This window comes from Delphinus delphis, chromosome 4 (genome assembly GCF_949987515.2).
Source record: "Delphinus delphis chromosome 4, mDelDel1.2, whole genome shotgun sequence".
NCBI classification, from domain to species: Eukaryota; Metazoa; Chordata; class Mammalia; order Artiodactyla; family Delphinidae; genus Delphinus; species Delphinus delphis.
Window position 1 is genome coordinate 113480739 of NC_082686.1, and position 22972 is coordinate 113503710.

Genomic DNA, 22972 nt, shown 5'->3' on the forward strand with positions numbered 1-22972 from the left:
TCTTCAATTTTTGTCAATTTGATTACTGTGTGTCTTGGCGTGATTCTCCTTGAGTTTATCCTGCCTGGGACTCTCTGTGCTTCATTGACTTGGGTGGCTATTTCCTTTTCCATGTTAGGGAAGTTTTTGACTATAATCTCTTCAAATATTTTCTTGGGTACTTTCTCTCTGTCTTCTCCTTCTGGGACCCCTATAATGCGAATGTTGTTGCGTTTATTGTTTTCCCAGAGATCTCTTAGGCTGTATTCATATCTTTTCATTCTTTTTTCTTTATTCTGTTCCGTGGCAGTGAATTCCACCATTCTGCCTTCCAGGTGTCTTATCCGTTCTTCTTCCTTAATTATTCTTGTATTGATTCCTTCTAGTGTATTTTTCATTTCAGTTATTGTGTTGTTCATCTCTGTTTGTTTGTTCTTTAATTCTTCTAGGTGTCTGTTCTTTAATTCTTCTAGGTCTTTGTTAAACATTTCTTGCATCTTTTCGATCTTTGCCGCCATTCTTTTTCCGAGGTCTTGGATCATCTTCACTATCGTTATTCTGAATTCGTTTTCTGGAAGGTTGCCTATCTTCACTTCATTTAGTTGTTTTTCTGGGGTTTTATCTTGTTCCTTCATCTGGTACATAGCCCTCTGCCTTTTAATTCTGTGTGTCTTTCTGTGAATGTGGTTTTTGTTCCACAGGCTGCAGGATTGTAGTTCTTCTTGCTTCTGCTGTCTGCCCTCTGCTCTCCGTAATCTTTTGTATGAACAAACCACAGTTTATCTACTGTTGGTGGGCATTTGGGTAGTTTCTAGTTTGGAATTATTACAGATAGTTCTGATATCATTCTGTTATGTGATTTTGGTAAATAAACAAACAAACTTCCACGTTTCTGTTGAATCTGTAGTGAGGAGTGGAAGTACCGCCTCATAGCCAGGCATACATGGAGCCTTAGTGGACCCTGCCCAAGGATTCTTCAAAGGCTGTGTCAGTTTGCACTCCCACCAGCAGCATTTGAGAGTTCTGGTGCCTTAACATTGTCACCAACACTTGACCAATACCATACTGCCTTAATTATTCAGTTGATAGTACGCTTTCACATCTGGTAGAGATAGTTCCTCTTGATTATTCTTTTCTTGGAGTTTTCTTGCCTAGTCTTGTTTATTTTTCCATATGAAATTTAGAAATCAGTTTGTCTTGTTTTAGGGTGAAAGCGGGGGGTGAAAGTAGGGCATCCTTTTGTTGTTTTTATTGGGATCCCATTAAATTTATGCACTAACTAGGGAAAATTGACATCCTTATGAATCTGAAACAATCTAAAAACACAGTTTGCATTTTTATTTGTTAAAGTGTACTTTTTTCTCCTTGACTGTTTTAAAGATTTCCTTGTTTATTCCTAAGTATCTTTTTATTGTAGATGGGGTCTTTTCTATCTTCTGTTGTTTTTTAGGTATATATGAAAGCTTTTGATTCTGTTTATCAATTTTATATCCAATTACCTATTAAGTTCTCTTATTATTTGTTATAGTTTTTCACTGTTAATTCTTTTGGCTTTTTCAAGTATATTAGTATATTGCCTACATACAAATAGTTTTGTCTTTTCCTTTCCAGTTATGTTATATCATTTCTTTCTCTTGTTCAGTTGCATTGATATACCTCCATATTTTATCAAATGCAGTGATAAGCAGTGGTTGTCATAGTGGACATCTTTGTTTTGTTCCTAACTTTAGAGAGACTGTCATTAGTGTTTCCTAATTTTATATCTTTTTCTCATGTTAAGAAAGCTACCACTGCTTCCTGTTTTTTTTTAACATCTTTACTGGAGTATAATTGCTTTACAATGTTGTGTTGGTTTCTGCTGTATAACAAAGTGAATCAGCTATATGTATACAGATATCCCCATATCTCCTCCCTCTTGCATCTCCCTTCCACCCTCCCTATCCCACACTGGTTTCTATTGTAATTTTTGTTGTTGCCTACTTGTTTTCTTTGTAAATCAGGGGTGGGTATTGAATATTGTTAAGTGCCCTTTAAGCATTTATAGCGGTAATCACATTGATTTTTCTTAGTTCTATTTGTAAATATATCGTAATACTTGTTATATTTTATAAATGTTTTATTTTGAATGTTTACATCAATATCATGGAATGTTAGCTGATTTGGGGGGTATTTTATTTATTTTAAACTTTTTATTTTATATTGGAGTATAGCCGATTAACAATGTTTTGATAGTTTCAGGTGCACAGCGAAGGGACTCAGCCATACATACACATGTATCCATTCTCCCCCAAACTCCCCTCCCATCCAGGCTGCCACATAACATTGAGCAGAGTTCCCTGTGCTATACAGTAGGGCCTTGTTGGTTATCCGTTTTAAGTATAGCAGTATTTACATGTCTATCCTAAACTCTCTGACTATCCCTTCTTTAGGGAGGTGGTGTATTTTAAAATCAGGTTTTGGTGTCAGTGCTCTTGCATCATTTATTAGTTTGCTAGGGCTGCCATAACAAAATACCACAGACTGAATTGCTTAAACAAAAATTAATTTTCTCACGGTTCTGGAGGCTAGAAGTCCAGGATTGAGGTGCCAGCAGAGTTGGTTTCTGTTGAGCCCTCTCTTCTGGTTTGCAGATGGCTGCCTGCTCACTGTGTCCCGATGTGGCCTTTCTTCTCTGTGCACAAGAAAGAGAGATCTCTGATGTCCTTTCCTCTTAAAAGGACACCAGTCCTTTCAAATTAGGGCCCCAACCTTTATGACCTCATTTACTTTATCTCCTTAAAGGCCCTGTCTCCAAACGTAATCACATTGGGGGTTAGGCTTCAATGTATGAATTTTGGCGGTGGGGATACATAGTTCAGTTCATGAAGTGCCATAATGAGAATTTGCAAGTTTTCTATGCTTTGGAACAGTTGAAATAGATTTGGGATTATCTGCTCTTTAAAGATCTGGTGGGATTTTCCTGGTGGCGCTGTGGTTAAGGGTCTACTTGCCAGTGCAGGCGACATGGGTTTGATCCCTGGTCCAGGAAGATCCCACGTGCCATGGAGCAGCTAAGCCCGTGTGCCACAACTACTAAGCCGGTTTTGGTAGACTATATATATTTTTTCTATGAATTACCTATTCCAGATTTTTAATTTTACCTGCATAGGATTATGCAGGGTATATAGTCTTAGAAGATTAGCAAAATCTGTTTCAGTGGTTTTCTCTGACATTTCTTGTTTTATATTTTCTTGATAGTTACCTAGTAGTTGAAATATTTTATTGATGTGTTTCAGAGAATCAACTTTTTGTTTAATTTTTGTTTCTTTTTAAAGCTATGTATTTTCTGCTTTTTTATTAATTCCTTTTGTGCTTTCTTTCAGTTAATCATCTTTTTTTCCTTCTCGAACTTTTGAGCTAGAAGTTTAATAAATATATTCTGTTTCATTTTTAATACTGTATTTAAGTCCATTGTAGAAAACATAGTCAAATAGCCACATCTAACTGTAGGGGAGGTTAGGAAATATGATAGCCATTTGCCCATCATTTCTTCTACAGTGGTAGAAACAGAAGCTGGATTTTTGGTGGATACTTAGGAGTCTCTGCTACACTCTCTAAATCCTTTTTAAATAAAAACAAATAATATGTACAAACAAAAAAACTTAAGTATAGAAACATGTAAAATGAAATGCAAATATTTTCTCTCTCCTTCTTATCAGTCTTTCCCAGAGGTAAGCACTATTAAGTTTCTTGTGTATCTTTCCAGAAAAAAATTTATATGTCAAATATATATCAATATATTTACTTTTAACTGAAAAAAGATTGTATTATAGACACTTCCACACCTTACTCTTTTTTCACTTTCTTTCCCTGTCATGGCATACAGGTCTACCTTATTCATTATAATGACTGTATAGTACTCCACTGTATGGATGGAACATTATTTAAACATTACCGTACTGATGGACATTTAGATCTTTTACAGTTTTTGTTGTTATAGCAGTGCTGCAGTAAACATCTGTGTGTATTAGTATGTTTTTGTGACTATATCCATTGGATCAGAACTTAGTAATGGAATTTTGTCAGTGGCATGAATTCTTAAAATTGTTTAAAAAAAAAAAAGAGGGGGAAGGTGGTATTTCTGGGTAGTCAAAGTCTCCTGAATACAAAACTCTACACACACTTGAAAAACTATATGTAGGCCAATAAGAAGAAAAAATAAAACTACCATTTCCATTCCTTTATCATAATTGTAAGACAGGAAACTACAAACTTCATATAACAATAAGTAGAACAATAAATACCACTTTTTAAAAAAAAATATTTATTTTTGGCTGTGCTGGGCCTCAGTTGTGGCACGCGGGATCTTTAGTCATGGCATGTGGACTCTTAGTTGCAGCATGCAGACTTCTTAGTTGTGGCATGCATGAGGGATCTAGTTCCCTGACCAGGGATTGAGCCCAGGACCCCTGCATTGGAAGCTCAGAGTCTTAACCACTGGACCACCATGGAAGTCCCTAAGCACCACTTTCTAGTAGGACTGTTTCTTGAATTTTGGCAACAAGTCTCTGTGGAGAGCTGGAAGAAGTGTTGAGACACTGCTCAGAAGAAAGAGAAGGGAATTTAGAAGAAACCACTCAGGGAGAGGAAGTTCACTATAAGAGTGAAAATACTGGAAAAGAGTCCTGTTAGGTCAGAAGAGTTACTTAAGAGGAGGGACTTAAACATACACAAGAATCAAGAAAGCATGGAAGGGCATTCCTTCTAGGGAAGAAAAGATTAAAAAAGAAGAGAGAAGCACCTTTGGAAATTGTGAAGTGAAGGAAAAATGAAGAAAGAGGTAAATTTATGTGTCTACAAGATAAAAAAAAAACCACTGAAGGTCATACTACCCCTTTCCCTACCACCCTCTTCTAATATCAAGACACCCGTTAAGTAAGTGGGACTTTGTTATACTGACAGAAGAGGGCGCTCTTGAACTGGGAATCTTGTTCACCGTCCCAGACTGTCAACCCTGTCCACAAAATGCAGATACAAGTAGTTTATCTATACAGAGCTACTAAGATAAGAAAACCAAAAATGAGAACAAAAAACTTCAATTGACAAAACTCCCTTCATTGTAAAAGTTAGTCATTCAGCAGATGATCACACTGCAGTAGAGTTCAGTAGCCTCAAATCATCACCTGAGTTATGAAAATCAAATTCAGAAACTAATGACAGAATGGACATAAAATAGGAAGAAGTAAAGTTAGAGGTGACTGAATTAAAATGGTGGGGGACAAAATCATATATGAGAAGTGAAGACAGAATTATAAAGTGCTCTAGGGAGATTGTATTTGAATGAAATTTAATACGGAATGTTGAAGAAAAGTGGGAAAACAAGCAAAAGCATAAAGAAAAAGGTAAAAAAATCAGAAAAAAGTGACTAAAATGGAAGATAGGCAAGGAAGACTGAACATACATATAACTGGAGTGTCTGACGAAGGACAAACAGGAAGAGAATTAATGTTTAAAACTGTAATCCAAGAAGACATCCCAGAAAAAGACCCAGAGCTACATAATGAAAGAGCTCACTGAGTGTATGGGAAAATTAACCAAGAATGATCAAACTCGAGTAAATATCCATATATAACTACTAGATTTTTTTTGGCTGCACTGGGTCTTAGTTGTGGCATGTGGGATCTTTGTTGTGGCATGTGAGACCTTTAGTTGCGGCATGCAGACTTCTTAGTTGTGGCATGTGGACTCCTAGTTGCGGCTTGTGGGCTTCTTAGTTGTGGCATGTGGACTCCTAGTTGCAGCATGCATGCAGGATCTTGTTCTCCAACCAGGGATCGAACCCAGGCCCCCTGCATTGGTAGCGTGGAGTCTTACCCACTGGACCACCAGGGAAGTCCCACTACTAGATTTTGAAAAGAAAAATCCTCAAGACTTTGGGGCAAAAAGATTAAATAACTTACAAAGATGGGAGAATTAGAGTAGCATCAGACTTTTCAAAAGCAACAACAAAGCAAGGCAACAATAGAGAAGCACTTCCTGGAGACTCCAGGAAAGACTAAAGATTTTATATCTGGCCAAGCTGATGTTCATGTATTAAGACTAAAGAAAACCAGCTAAAACTGAGGGATTTCTGTGTTCCCAGGCTCTTCTTGAGGAAGCTTCTAGAGGATGAGTTTCATCCAACCAAGAGATTACTGGACAAATTTTAGGAAAAGGATTGATGGTGCTTATTTAATTATAAGACCAGAATAAGGTTGGGAATGAGGGTAGAGAACAATGTATAAATGCTATGTTTCAGTTGCAGAAAAAAATGCCACTGAAAGATGGAAGAGAAGGAAGAGTGAAAGAGTATAGCAGAATAAGTATACTGATTGTTGTGACTCAACAGATATTAATAGTAGACAACCCAGTTAATAAGACATTAGATGAGGAAACAGACTAAGGGCATTAAAAAGGTATAATTACAAAGGTAACCACCAGACCAAAAATATAAATCTTTATAAACAGCAACATAAAACATATTACTTAAACAGTAAATGTAACATGGTACACAGAATAATTACAAGAATAAAAAACATCTGAAATACCAATAAATATGAATGGCCAAACTTATTTATTAAACTTATCTCATTTATTAAAAGAAAAGGATGTTCAATTTCCCTCATAAAGCAAGACCAACTATATGTGGTGTACAAGAGACAAAGTGATTCTGAAAAGTTAAACGTAAGGGATGGGGAAAGGTATGTCAGGAGAACAGAAACAATGCCGTGTGTGTGAGCCTAATATTGGGTGATGTGAAATTCAAGTATTTACTGTGACAAGGAAAGACATTTTCAAATGCTAAAAGCCATAATTCACAGTGATGATGTAAAAGATCTATGCCCTAAATGGTAAAACTACCATCTTTAAAAAGGAGAAACTGTAGGATGTCCAAGGAGACATAGGTAGAAACAAATAATAATAGATTTAAATGTACCATAATTAGTACAAAGTAGGTCAAATGGACAAAAATAAGTAAGATATAGAAGACCTCAATAACATCACAGATAGATATTAAAGATCTATTTCAGACTTTACAGCCTGGTAATAGGCAATGAATCTTATTCTCAAGTGCACATGGAACATTCACAAAAGTTGATCACATATTTGGTCAGAAAGAAAGCATCCTAGCAGTCCATAAAGCAAAAATATTACAAAACACAATGATTAAGACTAGAAATTTATAGCTACAACAATAAAAGCACTGTCTCATTTAAAATAAATCTGTTAATTCTTGAATAAAAGGAGAAAATATAAGCCAAATGACAGAATTCTAAGAGAATAAAGATAATGAAAACACTACATATCAAAATCTATGGAATACTGTCTATGAGAGGAGGAAAATTTATAGCCTTAATTGCTTAGTGAAAAATGAAAGAAGGAAAAGAAACTAAATTCTCCATTCAAAAAGCTGGGGAAAAATATTCTAAAGAATAACAAGACAGGATTTAATAAGGATAAAAGCAGAAATTTTATGACTTGGGAAATAGAAAAATAGCTGTAACTAATGGAATAGAGTAACTACTAGCTAACTTAAAAAAAAAGGCACAAGTAAAAAGTGGAAAGGAGAAATGATAGAGATAGAAGAAATTTAAAAATCATAAGAGGTTAGATGAACTGGACATTTTATTTGGAAAATACATTTTACCCAAAATTGACCCCATTAGAGGTAGAAAGCCTAAGTGGACCAAATTACATAGTAGTTATTTCACAAAAATAGCACTAGACCCAGATAGTTTCATGTGGGAATTCTATGAAACCTTCCAAGACCAAAGAATCACAGTGCTACATAGATTATTTCAGATCATAGACAGTAAACACACACACACACACCCTGTACAAATTCTTTTTATGAAACAAGTATGACATTGATATACCTGAACCTGATACAGAACTGAAAAAGATTTCAGATTGGCATCATTTACCAATATTGATGCAACAATACCAAATAAATGTTAGCCAACAGACTCCAACGCCATGTTAAAATTATATACCATGAGCAAGTGGGATTTATTGTAGGAATGCAAGGTTGGTTCTAGAAAATCTATAATGTACTGCATTAATAGATAGACTGGAGAAAGATTATATGGTTGTTTTCGTACAATGCTGAGAAAAGGCTTTAAGAAAGTTCAACACCCATTTCTAATAGGAACACTCAAGAAAGTAGGAATTGATGAATACTTAACATGATAGTTTAATATACACTTTTTCAAAACCAAGCATCTTAATATGGAAATACTTACACTAAGATCTGGGACAAGGCAAGGATGCTCTCTATCTCCACTATTATTTAACATTGTACTGGAGGTATTAGCCAATGCAATTTGATAAAGAAGAAGATCAATTAGAGGCAAAAAGCTTTGCAAAAGTTGACCTATGCTTGTGTATGACATAATATGCTAAAAATCCTAGGGAATGCGTGATAAAACTGAAACAATAAATAGGGAACAGGATATAAAATTAACCTAGGAATAGTCTTCATATACACAAACAGTAACCAATTATATTGTGGTAATGTAAACACTCATTTTGCATAGCAATAAAGATAAAATATTTAGTGATAAACTTATGGGGCAAATTTTAAAACTTCTGAAAAACATGAAAACAGACTTGAACAGATGCAGAGACATCCCTTGTTCCTGGATATTGAGTTAATATAAAAACATCAAAAGAAAAGCTATGGCCATATCCTTTATTAAAGCATGCTGTAGTTAAAACAGTGTAGTCCTGGCACATAAATAGATCAGTGGAATAGAATAGAAAAGCTAGAAGTTGATTCAAGTACATATAGAATTCTGGTACATATGATAAAGGTATTATGTCAAATTCCATGGGCAAAGATTAGCTCTTCAATAAATGGTGCTAAGGAATTGCCTGGCAGTCCAGTGGTTAGGACTCTGCTCTCTCACTGCTGAAGGCCCGGGTTCAATCCCTGGTTAGGGAACTAAGATCCCACAAGCTGTGCAGTGTGGCTCCCCGCCCTGCAAAATAAATAAAGAAAGAAATGGTGCTAGACACCTGGATAGCTGGTTAGGAAAATATAAAATTTTATTTGTAGTTTATACCATATGCAAAAATAAACTAATAATAGATCAGAGAACTAAATATAATAAGTGAAATATTTAAAGAAAGCATAGATGAATTTCTCTAACTTTAGGAGAAGGTAAAGGATTTTGAACTATGATTTAAAATTCAGTTTCAGTTAAAAAATTGATAAATATGACTATATAAACATTTAAAAATTCCACTCTGCATAGCAAAAAAATACATGAAGTTAAAAGACACCCAGGGGGACTTCCCTGGTGGCACTGTGGTTAAGAATCCACCTGCCATCGCAAGGGACACAGGTTTGAGCCCTGGTCCAGGAAGATCCCACATGCCACGGAGCAGCTAAGCCCGTGCATCACGACTACTGAGCCTGCACTTTACAGCCTGTGAGCCACAACTACTGAATCTGCGTGCCACAACTGCTGAAGCCCGCGTGCCACAATTATTGAAGCCTGAGCACCTAGAACCTGTGCTCTGCAACAAAGAGAAGCCACCACAGTGAGAAGCCCATGCACCACAACAAAGAGTAGCCCCTGCTCGCCGCAACTAGAGAAAGCCCGCGCACAGCAGCGAAGACCCAGCGCAGCCATAAATGAATGAATGAATGAATGAATGACAACCAGGAATTCCCTGGTGGTCCAGTGGTTAGGACTCCATACTTCTACTGCAGGGGGCACAGGTTCAATCCCTGGTTGGGGAACTAAGATCCTGCATGCCTCGTGGTGTGGCCTCCCCGCAAAACAACAACAACAACAACAACAAAAAAGACAACCAGCAAACTGGGAGAAAATATTTGCAACATATATCACAAGTAAAGGACCAATATCCCTAATACGTAAAGAACTTTTTTAAAAATTGAAGGAATAAAGACTAAAACTGATAGAAAAGCAGGCAAAAATCATGAATAGATAGCTCACAAAAGAAGATACAAAATGGACCTTAAACATATTTGAAAGATGTTCAGCTTTACTCATAATGCTACAAATGCAACTTAAAATTATACTGAGTTATTTCTCTTTTGTCAGATTGGCCAGTGATTCAAAACTTGAAAATACTTTCCATGGCAAGTCTGTGGGGAAGCAGACACTGTCATGTGTTGATGGTAAGAGCTATCTGAGAGTTTGCCCCGGCAGTCCCACTTCTAGGAATTTACCCTGAAAATACACTTCCCACTTTACACAATTATAGATGCACAAGGTTCCTACTGTTACAATGTTATTTATAATTGCAAAGTATTCTAAACAACCTGAATGTAAGTGTCAAAATAGTGTACACAACACAGGAGATTGGTTGAATAAACTTTGGTACGTCCACACAATGGAGTACTATGCAGGAGTGAAAAAGAGTGAGGAAAAGCTCTATGAACTGATATGGAGTGATTTCCAGGATATATTGTTAAGTGAAGAAACTCAGAGTGCAAGAGAGAAACTCAGAGTGTGAGAGAGTATCTATAGTTCGTTACTTTCCATCTAAGGTGGAAGGGGAATTAAAAATCTATAAATGTATCTACTCATTTTTGCAGGGCACACACAAAGGATAAATCAGAAAGTGATGACATTAATAACAGGGTGAGGAGTTCCCTGGTGGTCCAGTGGTTAGGACTCAGCACTTTCACTGCTGTGGGCCCGGGTTCGATCCCTGGTTAGGGAACTAAGATCCCGAAAGCTGTGCAGCACTGCAAAAAAAAAACCCCAAAACAAAAACATTGTGAGTGGAAGGGATGGGGAGTGACACTATTAACCTATATTAATGTTTACATACTAAAAATAAAATCAAGACAGGGTGGGGGTAAACCTTTGAAATAAAAACAAATGAAACTGTGTTTCAAATGAATAACTTTTGAACGCAGTACTTTGACTATATACCTTTAGTCTAATGACAGAACTAGTCATAAAGAAATACTGAATATTAGGTTTTTGTTTTTTTGCTGTCATATGGGTTAGCAATTCTGAAACCATTTCATTTACATTTGAGGATTGAATAATAACTACATTTTGAGGATAATGGGAGTTAGGTGTCCACTATAGGAGAAAGGAGTTATAGTATGGAAAGGGGGATACTAGAATGAACCCTGTAGTTGAATTGGAAGTTGGAATTGGAGTTATCAGTATGAATTCCTGGTTTTCATATTACTTACAGAAATATGTGTGTGTGTGTGTGTGTGTGTGTGTGTGTGTGTGTGTGTGTGTGTGTATATGTATGTAGATCTCCTAGCTCTGTGCTCTGGGCTAGCTTCTTAGAAGCAGCCATTTATCCTACCCCCCACCCTTGGGGACCTGGGTCCCTTGGAGAAATGGCTGATTCTAGGGCTTGGGGCAGGAAAAAAATACAAGATGAACCTGAAAGTAAGGTAATTCCAGAATGTAAGGTAATGCTCAAAGAATGATGGAGAAGCATCAAAAGGGCATAGGATCCACCTTGAATGAGCTCTCACTGTCAAATGTGGGACACTTTGAACATAAAATAAATGTTGGTGGTAAAGATTATAATCCACATAATAAAAGAAAAATCTATACCTTCATACTGTGGATTTCCCATAAGTAAATGGGAAAGGCAAAGACATTTTTGACAATAGAATACCAAGTAATGAATGGAGAAGGAAAAATGGAGTTAGAAAAATTGTTTGGCAGTTATCATGGCAGAAATTGGGTTAATAACCAAGGATCATCTATGAATGCTAACTAAACCTACTAGGTAAAAGCTTGATGAAGCATAGGATTTTTACATAATTTCAGAATATTTCCCTACAAAATACTTATTAATTACAAGTGGAAAAATAGTAACTTTACAGGGGAGAAACCTGACATATATCACCACCATTAATGGACAAATTGACATCATGTGCCTTTTGACGTGATGCACTTGAGAGGGTCACTTCTGTGATATTCTGCCAAAAATGCTTTACCTGAAATTAAACATGAACAAACATGAAACCCAAATAACCAAGTAACTGACCTGTAGTCTTCAAAGATGTTATGAACATAAAAGACAAAGATTGAGGGGAAAGAATCAAGGCAGGCTAAAGAGACCACATGACCACTCAGAGTACCAAGTGATCTTGGGTCAGGTTCTAGAACCAGATTTTTGTTGCTATAAGGGATGTTATTGGAATAACTGGTGAAATTTGAATAAGGTTTTATAATAGATAATAATATATTAATGTTAATTTCCTGATTTTGATAATATCACTGAAGTTATAGAAGAGAATGTCCTGTTCTTAGGAGGTAGACACTTAGGTACTTAGAGGTAAAGAGGCGTCGTGTCTGTAGCTTATTCTCAAAACAGTTCAGGAAAAAAAGTTGTGTGTATGGACATATATATAGTTAGAGAATATATATACAGACACATACTTAAGAGACAGACAGAAAAGCAGGGTAGGCAGGTTGGGAGAGGGAACTATGAAGCTTACATGGTAAAACGTTAATAAATGGGGAATCTGGGTGAAGGATATTTAAATTTTTTTGCATTCTGGAAATTTTTATGAAAGTTTGAAATGATTTCAAAGTAAGGTAAAAAAAAAAAGTGTATTAAATATGCCAAGTTCAAATAGAACCTTTAAAAAAGACTGTACTGGTTTATCCTCTTCCATTTGTGTACGAGAGTGTTTTCCCTTCCAGCAGGGAGGAGGTACTGCCTCTGCCTGTTGTCCTGCTTCCTGGGAGAACCTGTGGTAGGGAGTAGCTATCCAGCCTGTAATTCTGTAAATGTCTGTCATTCTATAATGGAGTTGGATCTTGTTTATCATTTTGAGCTCAAGAGTAAATTTATCCCTGCAGGTTGTTGATGAGCGAGAATTTTTTGAGATCATGCCCAGTTATGCCAAGAACATCATCGTTGGTTTTGCAAGAATGAATGGGAGGACTGTTGGAATTGTTGGCAACCAACCTAAAGTGGCTTCAGGTAGGAGGGAGACACTCTCATAGACCTTGGCGGGTGGTTGGGAGCCAGGGCTGCCTGGGCCCAAGGTGCCCATCTTCTGCCTTTTCCTCAGACACAGCCTTCAATGGCTAGAGAAAGAAACTCAAATATCAATAGCTGAAGTTGCGAAAGCTCCTTTGTCTCTTAATTTCTCAAAATTAACATAAGCATCTGAAAATGCTTCTTTCATGCTTCTCTAATTTTTTAAGGGTTTATAGATAACTTTCCTCCTCAACTTTTAAGGTCTTTACTTTTTCAGAGGCCTGCTTTCTGTCCCCCTAGTTACATTATGTCTCACCCACTAAACTGTGAGCCCCATGAGGCCAGGGGTGTTAGTGTCTTATTCACAGTTTTCTCTCTAGTGCCTTTGATGGTGCCAGGAGAACAGTTGGTCCGTGACAAGTTATATACGCTTTTAAAAATAAATAATTAATTAATTTGGCTGCGTTGGATCTTCGTTGCTGCACACAGGCTTTCTCTAGTTGCAGCGAGCAGGGGCTACTCTTTGTTATGGTGCGTGGGCTTCTCATTTTGGTGGCTTCTCTTGTTGTGGAGCATGGGCTCTAGGCGTGTGGGCTTCAGTAGTTGTGGCATGCGGGCTCAGTAGTTGTGGCGCAAGTGCTTAGTTGCTCTGTGGCATGTGGGATTTTCCCGGACCAGGGCTTGAACCCATGTCACCTGCATTGGCAGGCAGATTCTTAACCAGTGCACCACCAGGGAAGTCCCTGATCCATGACAAGTTAACAGCATCTTGCTGTGTCTGTACCCCACAGCTTTCTGGTGAGATGGTCAGACTTGAGTAACAGCCAGGGTGTGGAGACTCTTCCATGGTTGTGCTCTGGGTGGGGTTGGGGTCTCTGGATAGTGCTTCCCTCCTTACTATTTTCCTTCTTAGGTTTCCTTTGAATCCCTGTGTGGGACGCATACACCCTCCCTTTTTGACCTAGCCTCATCTTTTATTTCTGCTGTGACAGTTTCTCCTTGTCTTTAGAAAAAGGTTTGTAAAAGTGTTTTTTATTGTGGTAAAATATATATAACATAAAATTTGCCATTTTGACCTTTTTTTTTTGTTACGAAACTATGGTTGATTTGCAATATAGTGTTAGTTTCAGGTGTATAGCAAAGTGATTCAGCCATATGTGTGTGTGTATATATATATATATATGTACATATGTAACTTCTTCAGATTCTTTTCCATTATAGAGTATTACAAGATATTGAATATAGTTCCCTGTGCTGTACAATAAATCCTTTATTTTGTATATAGTGGTGTGTATCTGTTATTCCCATACTCCTAATTTATCCCTCACCCCCTCATCTTTCCTCTTTGGTAACCATAAGTTTGTTTTTTATGTCTGTGAATCTGTTTTTATTTTGTAAATAAGTTCATTTGTATTATTTTTTAGATTCCACATATAAGTGATAACATATAATATTAGTCTTTCTTTGTCTGACTTACTTCACTCAGTATGATAATCTCTAGGTCCATCCACATTGCTTCAGATGGCAATATTTCATTCTTTTTTATGGGTGAGTAATATTCCATTTTGTGTGTGTGTGTGTGTGTGTGTGTGTGTGTGTGTGTGTGTGTGTGTGTATATACACCATATCTTCTTTATCCATCCATCGATGGACACTTAGGTTGCTTCCATATCTTGGCATTGTAAATGGTGCTGTTATGAACATTGGTGTGCATGTATCTTTTTGAATTAGAGTTTTTGTCTTTTCTGTATATGTACCCAGGAGTGGGGTTGCTGGATCATATGGTAGCTGTATTTTTAGTTTTCTTAGGAGCCTCCATAGTGTTTTCAACAGTGGCTGCACCAACTTACATTCCCACCAACAGTGCAAGAGGGTTCCCTTTTCTCCACACCCTCTTCAGCATTTATTATTTGTAGACTTTTTGATGATGGCCATTCTGACTGGTGTGAAATGTTGCCTCATTGTAGTTTTGATTTGCATTTCTCTAATAATTAGTGATGTTGAGCATCTTTTCATGTTCCTGTTGGTCATCTGTATGTCTTCTTTGGAGAAATGTCTGTTTAGGTCTTCTGCCCATTTTTTGATTGGGTTGTTTGTTTTTTTGATATTATTTTAACCATTTTTAAGGGTACAGTGCAGTGGCATCAATTACATTCACAATGTGTGAACCTATTACCACTAACTTTCCCCCCCCAAATTTCAAATCATCCCAAACAGACAATTCATTTCCATCCTACCTCCCACCCTTGGTAATCTTAATCTACTCTCTGTGAATTTACCTATTCTAGATATGCCATATAAGTAGAATCATACAATATTTGTTCCTTTGTGTCTGGCTTGTTTTACTTAGCATAATGTTTTCAAGATCCATTCATATTGTAGCATGTATCAGAACTTCATTTTAATTTTTCATGTCTATATAATATTCCATTGCATGTGTATAACTGCATTTTGTTTAATCATTTATCTGTTGATGGACACTTGGGTTGTTTCCACCTTTTTGCTATTGTGAATAATGTCACAGTGAACATTGGTGAACAAGTATTTGTTTGAAACCCTGTTTTCAGTTCTTTTGGGTATACACCTAGTTGTGGAATTACTGAGTAATATGGTAATTTTAGGATTACTTTTTTGGGGAAACATCACACTGTTTTCCACAGTGGCTGCACTGTTTTACATTCTCCTTAGCAATGGACAGGGTTCCAATTTCTGCATACTCATCAACACTTGTTATTTTCTGGTATATTTTGATAATAGCCAGTCCTCATGGGTGTGATGTATTATCCCATTGTGGTTTTCATTTATATTTCCCTAATGATTAGGGATGTTGAGCATCTTTTCTTAGGCTTATTGGCTATTTGCATATCTTTGGAGAAATGTCTATTCAAGTCCTTTGCCCATTTTTTGATTACTTAGAGTTTTTTTGTTGTTGTTGAGTTACAAGCATTCTTTGTATACTCTGGATATTAAACCCTTATCAGATAAATGATTTGCAAATATTTTCTTCCATTCTTTAGGTTTTCTTTACACTTTCTAGATAACGTTATTTGATATACAAAAGTTATAAAATTTGATGAAGTCTAATTCTCTTTCTCTCTCTCTTTGTTTTTGGTTGCTTGTGCTTTTGGAGTCATATATAAGAACTTATTTGCAAATCCAATGTCATAGAGCTTTTCCCTTATGTTTTCTTTTAGGAGTTTTATGCTTTTAGTTTTCACATTTAGGTTTGATCAGTTTTGAGTTAATTTTTACATATAGCGTAAGTTAGGGGTTCAGCTTCATTCTTCTTCTTTTTTTTTTTTTTTTTGGCAGTATGCAGACCTCTCACCGCTGTGGTCTCTCCCGTTGCGGAGCACAGGCTCCAGACGCTCAGGCCCAGCGGCCATGGCCCATGGGCCCAGCCGCTCTGCGGCATGTGGGATCCTCCCGGACCGGGGCGCGAACCCACGTCCCTGCATCGGCAGGTGAACTCTCAACCACTGCGCCACCAGGGAAGCCCCATTCTTTTTTTTTAATAGATCTTTATTGGAGTATAATTGGTTCACGATACTGTGTTAGTTTCTGTTGTACACCAAAGTGAATCAGCCATATGCATACTTATATCCCCATATGCCCTCCCTCTGAGCCTCCCTCCCACCCTTGCTATCCCACCCCTCTAGGTCATCGCAAAGCACCGAGCTGATCTCCCTGTGCTATGCTGCTGCTTCCCACTAGCTAATTATTTTACATTTGGTAGTGTATATATGTTGATGATACTCTCACTTCACCCCAGCTTCCCCCTCCCACCCTGTGTCTTCAAGTCCATTCTCTATATCTTTATTCCTGCCCTGCAATTAGGTTCATCAGTACCATTTTTTTTAATATTCCATATATATGCATTAGCATTTGTAGAGAGCTTCATTCTTTTGCATGCGGAAATTCAGTAATCCCAGCACCATTTGTTGAATAGACTATTCTTTCCCTTTTGAATGGACTTGGCATTTTTGTCAGACATCAGTGGGCTGTAGATATATGAGTTTATTTCTGGGGTCTCAATACTATTCCTTTGGTCTGCAAGTCTATCCATGTTCTAGTATCGCACTGTTTTGATTACTGTAGGTTTGTAGTAAGTTTTAATATTGGGAAGTGTGAGTCTTCTCATGTTCTTCCTCTTCAGATTATTTTGGCTTTTTTGGGACCCTTGCAATTCCATATGGATTTGACTGTTGGCCTTTCCATTTCTGCAGAAAAGGTTGTTGGAATTTTGGTAGTGATTGCATTGAATCTGCTGATCACTTTATGAAGTATTGACATTTTAACAATGTAAAGTTTTCTAACTCATGAACACAGGATGTCTTTCCATTTATTATTTATTTATTTTAAATTTTTGGCTGTGTTGGGTCTTCATTGCTACACGTGGGCTTTCTCTAGTTGTGATGAGCGGGGGCTACTCTCTGTTGCAGTGCGTAGTCTTCTTATTGCAGTGGCTTCTCTTGTTGCTGAGCATGGGCTGTAGGTGCGTGGGCTTCAGTAGTTGCAGCACGTGGGCTCAGTAGTTACGACATGCAGGTCCCAGAGTGTGCAGGCTTCAGTAGTTGCGGTTCGTGGGCTCAGTAGTTGTGGCTTGCAGGCTTTAGAGCACAGACTCAGTAGTCATGGTGCACAGGCTTAGTTGCTCCGTGGCATGTGGGATCTTCCCAGCCCAGGGATCAAACTCACGTCCTCTGCATTGTTAGGCAGATTCTTAACCACTGCGCCAAAAGTGATGTCCCCTTTCCATTTATTTTGGTCTTCATTTATTTCTTCAGCAGTGTTTTGTAATTTTCACTGCACAGGTCTTTAACGTCTTGGTTAAATTTATTCCTGTTTTATTCTTTTAGTTGCTATTGTAAATGGAATTCCTTTCTCAATTTCTTTTTTGGATTGTTCATTATCGGTTTATAGAAAGACAACTATGCAACTGCTTTTTGTTTGCTGATCTTGTAACCTGCAACTTTGCTGAATTTATTAGCTTTAGTAGCTTTCTTGTAGATTCTCTGGAATTTTCTACATATAGGATCATATTTAATGCATATAAAGATAGTTTTACTTCTTCTTCTCCAATTTAGATGCCTTTTATTATTATTTTTCTTGTCTAATTGCTCTGGCTGGAACTTGCAACAGTGTTGAATAGCAATAGTGCCATTGGGTATCCTTGTCTTGTTCCTGATCTTAGGGAGAGAACTTTGTGTTTCACTATAGAATATGATGTAAGCTGTGGGTTTTTCATATATGGTCTATGTCGTGTTGGGGAAATTTCCTTCTATTTGTAGTTTTCTGAGTGTTTTATCATGACAGGTGATAGATTTTGCCAAATGCCTTTTCTATGTTGATTGAGTTGATCATGTAGCTTTTGTCCTTTGTTCTATTAATGTGTTGTATTATACTGATTGATTTTTTTGTATATTGAACCACTTTTGCATTCCTGGGATATATCCCATTTGGTTATGGTGTCTAATCTTTTTTTTTTAAATAAACTTTATTTTTTAGAGCTTCTTTTAGCTTCACAGTAAAATTGAGTGGAAACAACAGAGCATTCCCATATATACTCTGTTTTCACACATGTACAGCCTACCCCACTATCAGTATTCTGAACCAGAGCACTATGTCTGTTACAATTATGGAATGTACATTGACACATCATTACAAGTCCATGGTTTACTATAGGGTTGACTCTTGGCGTTGGATATTCTGTAGGTTTGGATAAATGTGTAATGATATGTATCCACCATTTGCAGCATCATATAAAATAGTTTCACTTGCCCTAAAAATCCTCTGTGCTCCACCTATTCATCACTCCCTTCCCCCTAACCCTGATAGCCTGATAAACCCCTGGCAACCACTCATCCTTCTACTGTTTCCATAGTTTTCCTTTTCCAAAATGTCATATAGTTGGAATCATACAGTATGTAGCTTTTTCAGATTAGCCTCTTCCAGTTAGTTATATGGAGGAAGCTGGTCTGAGAAGGCCACATACTCTATGATTCACGTTTCCTCTGTGTCTTTTCACGGCTTGATAGCTGATTTCTTTTTAGTGTTAATATTACATTGTCCGGATATATCACAGTTCATTTATCCATTCACCTACTGAAAGACATCCTGGCTACTTTTAAGTTTTGGCAGTTATTAATAAAGCCGCTAAAAACATTCGTGTGCAGGTTTTTATGTGGATGTAAGTTTTCAACTCATCTGGGTAAATACCGAGGAGCATGATTGCTGGCTTAAATGGTAAGAGTGTGTTTAGTTCGTAAGAAACTGCCAAACTGTCTTCCAGAGTGGCTGTACTAATTTGCATCCCCACCAGCAGTGAAGGAGACTTCCTATTGCTCCACATCCTTGTCAGCTTTTGGTGTTCTCAGTGTTCTGCATTTTGGCTATTGTGATGTGTGTAGTGGTATCTCACTTTAATTTGCATTTCCCTGGTGACGTATGATGTGGAGCATCTTTTCATATGCTTATTTGCCCTGTCTGTGTTTTCTTTGGTGAGGTATCTATTCAGGTCTTTGGCCAGTTTTTAATTGGGTCGTTTTCTTATTGTTGCGTTTGTTTGACCTAAACAAAGAGGTAAACTCAAAAAGATGAGTTTATTCAGGAATAGCAGAGGAACTGTAATTTAGGACAAGCAAACCGTAGCAAGCTACAGGTGAGTCCATTGAGGGTTTGGGGCAGGTTGTATTTATGGACAGGAAATGTAAAGAGGGGAGAGTCCAGTTAGAGTCAGTTAAAATAAACAACAAATGGAGACCAGCCTTGAAAACTTCCTGAGCAGATAAAATCAGTCGAGTCACAGAAACAAAACTCAATTCAGCCCACTTGGTGAGTCCATCCTGACCTGGATCATCTCCCATTCATGAAACTTCCCAAGGTTGATATGAGATAACCCCTGATCAACCCCCTGTCATCTGAGAAAATTTTGGCACTATCAGTGTTCTGTAAATCAGGCCTTTAAAGGAAATCAGTTTCTTAGTCCTTAAGTTTTTGTCTTCCTGAGGGCACTGTGTGAGATTTTCCAATTACATCCTCCAGTTCTATTTTAGATTGAAATTCTTTCACAAGTTTTGAGAGTTCTTTGTATATGTTAGATAGCAATCCTTTATCAGATTGTGTGTTTTGCAGATACTTTCTTCCAGTCAGTGGTTGTCTTCTCATTCTCTAGACAGTGTCTTTCACAGAGGAGAAGTTTTTAATTTTAGTGAAGACCAGCTTACCAATTATTTCTTTCATAGATCATGCCTTTGAAAGTAGTGTATCTAAAACGTTGCTGCTATTTCCAAGGTCACCTATGTATTCTCCCATGTTATCTTCTATGAGTTTTATAGTTTTGTGTTTTACATTTAGGTCTCTGGATCCATTTTGAGTTAATTTTTGTTAAAGGTATAAGGTTTGTCTACATCAATTTTTTTGGATGTGGATGTCTAGTAGTTCCAGCATCATTTGTTAAAAAGACTGTTTTTCTTCCATTGTATTACTTTTGGTCCTTTGTCAAAGATCAGTTGATTATATTTATGTAGGTCTATTTATGTAGGTCTATTTATATTATGTAGGTCTATCTGGGCTCTTTATTCTGTTCCATTGATTTGTTTCACCAATACCATACCCCTGGATGATATTGAGTATTTCTATCCATGAACATGGAATATCTCTACTTACTTAGCTTTTTTATTTTGTTCATCAGAGTTTTGTAATTTTCCTCATATAGATCTTGTTTTGTTAGATTTATGCCTATGTATTTTTTTGGGGGGGTGGGGGTGCACTAATGTAAACGGTATTCTATTGTTAGTTTCAAATTCATTGCTGGTATACAGGAAAGTGATTGACTTTAATAAATTCACTTTGTGTCCTGCAGCTTTGCTATAATTATTAGCTTCAGCAGTACTTTTGTTCTTTAGGATTTTCTACATAGACAGTCATGTCATCTGTAAACAAAGAAAGTTTGATTTCTTCCTTCCCAATCTGTATGCCTTTTATATATTTCCTTTCCTTGTTCCATTGTATTAGCGAGGACTTCCAGTATGGTTTTGAAAAGGAGTGGTGAGAGGGCACATTCTTGCATTATACCTGATCTTAGTGGGAAAGCTTCTGGTTTTTCACCATTACGTATGATGTTAGCTATAGGTTTTTGTAGATGTTCTTTATGAAGCTGAGAAAGTTCCCCTGTATTTCTAGTTTGCTGAGAGTTTTTATCATGAGTAGGTGTTGGATTTTGTGAATGCTTTTCTAGATCTATTGATATGTGGCCATGCCACACAGCTTGCAGGATCTTAGTTTCCCAACCAGGGACTGAACCCAGGCCCTGTCAGTGACAAGTGACAGCATGGAGTCCTAACCACTGGACCACCAGGGAATTCCCTGCATTTGTTTTTTAAATCACGTAAGAAATAAAAAGTGGTGTTACAGGAGATAGGAGAAGATGGCGGAAGAATAGGACGCGGAGATCACCTTCCTCCCCACAGATGCATCAGAAATACATCTACACGTGGAACTGCTCCTATAGAACACCCACTGAATGCTGGCAGAAGACCTCAGACCTCCCAAAAGGCAAGAAACTGCCCACGTACCTGGGTAGGGCAAAAGAAAAAAGAAAAAACAGAGACAAAAGAATAGGGATGGGACCTGCACCAGTGGGAGGGAGCTGTGAAGGAGGAAAGGTTTCCACACAGTAGAAGCCCCTTTGCGGGCAGAGACTGCGGGTGGCGGAGGGGGGAAGCTTCAGAGCCACGGAGAAGAGCACAGCAACAGGGGTGCGGAGGGCAAAGTGGAGAGATTCCCGCACAGAGGATCGGTGCTGACCAGCACTCACCAGCCCAAGAGGCTTGTCTGCTCACCCGCCGGGATGGGCTGGGGCTGGGAGCTGAGGCTCAGGCTTCAGAGCTTAGATCTGAAGGGGTTAGTGCCACGGCTAGTCAGGAGGGAGTCTGGGAAAAGTCTTGAGCTGCCAAAGAAACAAGAGACTTTTTCTTGTCTCTTTGTTTCCTGGTGCACGAGGAGAGGGGATTAAGAGCGCTGCTTAAAGGAGCTCCAGAGATGGGCGCGTGCCGCAGCTATCAGTGCAGACACCAGAGACGGGCATGAGATGCTAAGGCTGCTGCTGCAGCCACCAAGAAGCCTGTGTGCAAGCACAGGTCACTATCCCCACCTCCCTTTCCCAGAGCCTGTGCAGCCCGCCACTGCCAGGGTCCCGTGATCCAGGGACAACTTCCCCGGGAGAAAGCATGGCGCGCCTCAGGCTGGTGCAACGTCACGCAGGCCTCTGCCGCCGCAGGCTTGGTCCGCACTCCGTACCCCTCCCTCCCCCCAGCCTAAGTGAGCCAGAGCCGTCGAATCAGCGGCTTCTTTAACCCTGTCCTGTCTGAGTGAAGAACAGACGCCCTCAGGCGACCTACATGCAGAGGCGGGGCCAAATCCAAAGCTGAGCCCTGGGAGCTGTGCGAACAAAGAAGAGAAAGGGAAATTTCTCCCAGCAGCCTCAGAAGCAGCGGATTAAAGCTCGACAATCAACTTGATGTACCCTGCATCTGTGAATACCTGAATAGACAACAAATCATCCCAAATTGAGGAGGTGAACTTTGGGAGCTAGATTTATTATTTTTTCCCCTTTTCCTCTTTTTGTGAGTGTGTATGTGTATGCTTCTGTGTGAGATTTTGTCTGTATAGCTTTGCTTTCACCATTTGTCCAAGGGTTCTGTCCATCTGTTTTTCTTTTTTTACTTTAAAAAATTTTTTTCTTAATTATTTATTATTTTAATAACTTTATTTTATCTTACTTTATTTTATCTTCTTTCTTTTCTTTCTTTCTTTCTTTCTTTCTTTCTTTCTTTCTTTCTTTCTTTCTTTCTTTCTTTCTTTCTTTCTTTCTTTCTTCCTTCCTCCCTTCCCTCCCTCCCTCCCTCCCTCCCTCCCTCCCTCCCTCCTTCCTTTCTTTCTTTTTTTTCTCCCTTTTATTCTGAGCCGTGTGGAGGACAGTCTCTTGGTGCTCCAGCCAGGCGTCAGGGTTGTGCCACTGAGGTGG

General features: G+C 38.1%; 1 protein-coding gene and 1 non-coding gene across 2 annotated transcripts in view; both read left to right on the forward strand.

The window, feature by feature from the left end:
- The window catches only part of PCCB (propionyl-CoA carboxylase subunit beta), a 92096-nt gene that overhangs the window by 48623 nt on the left and 20501 nt on the right, over positions 1–22972 (forward strand). Inside the window, exon 10 of the mRNA XM_060011308.1 lies at positions 12822–12945. Coding sequence (XP_059867291.1) covers positions 12822–12945 — 124 coding nt within the window. The remainder of the gene's footprint in view (positions 1–12821; positions 12946–22972) is intronic.
- TRNAE-UUC (transfer RNA glutamic acid (anticodon UUC)) lies at positions 10623–10695 on the forward strand. Its single transcript has one exon. It is a non-coding gene; the product is annotated as a tRNA-Glu (tRNA).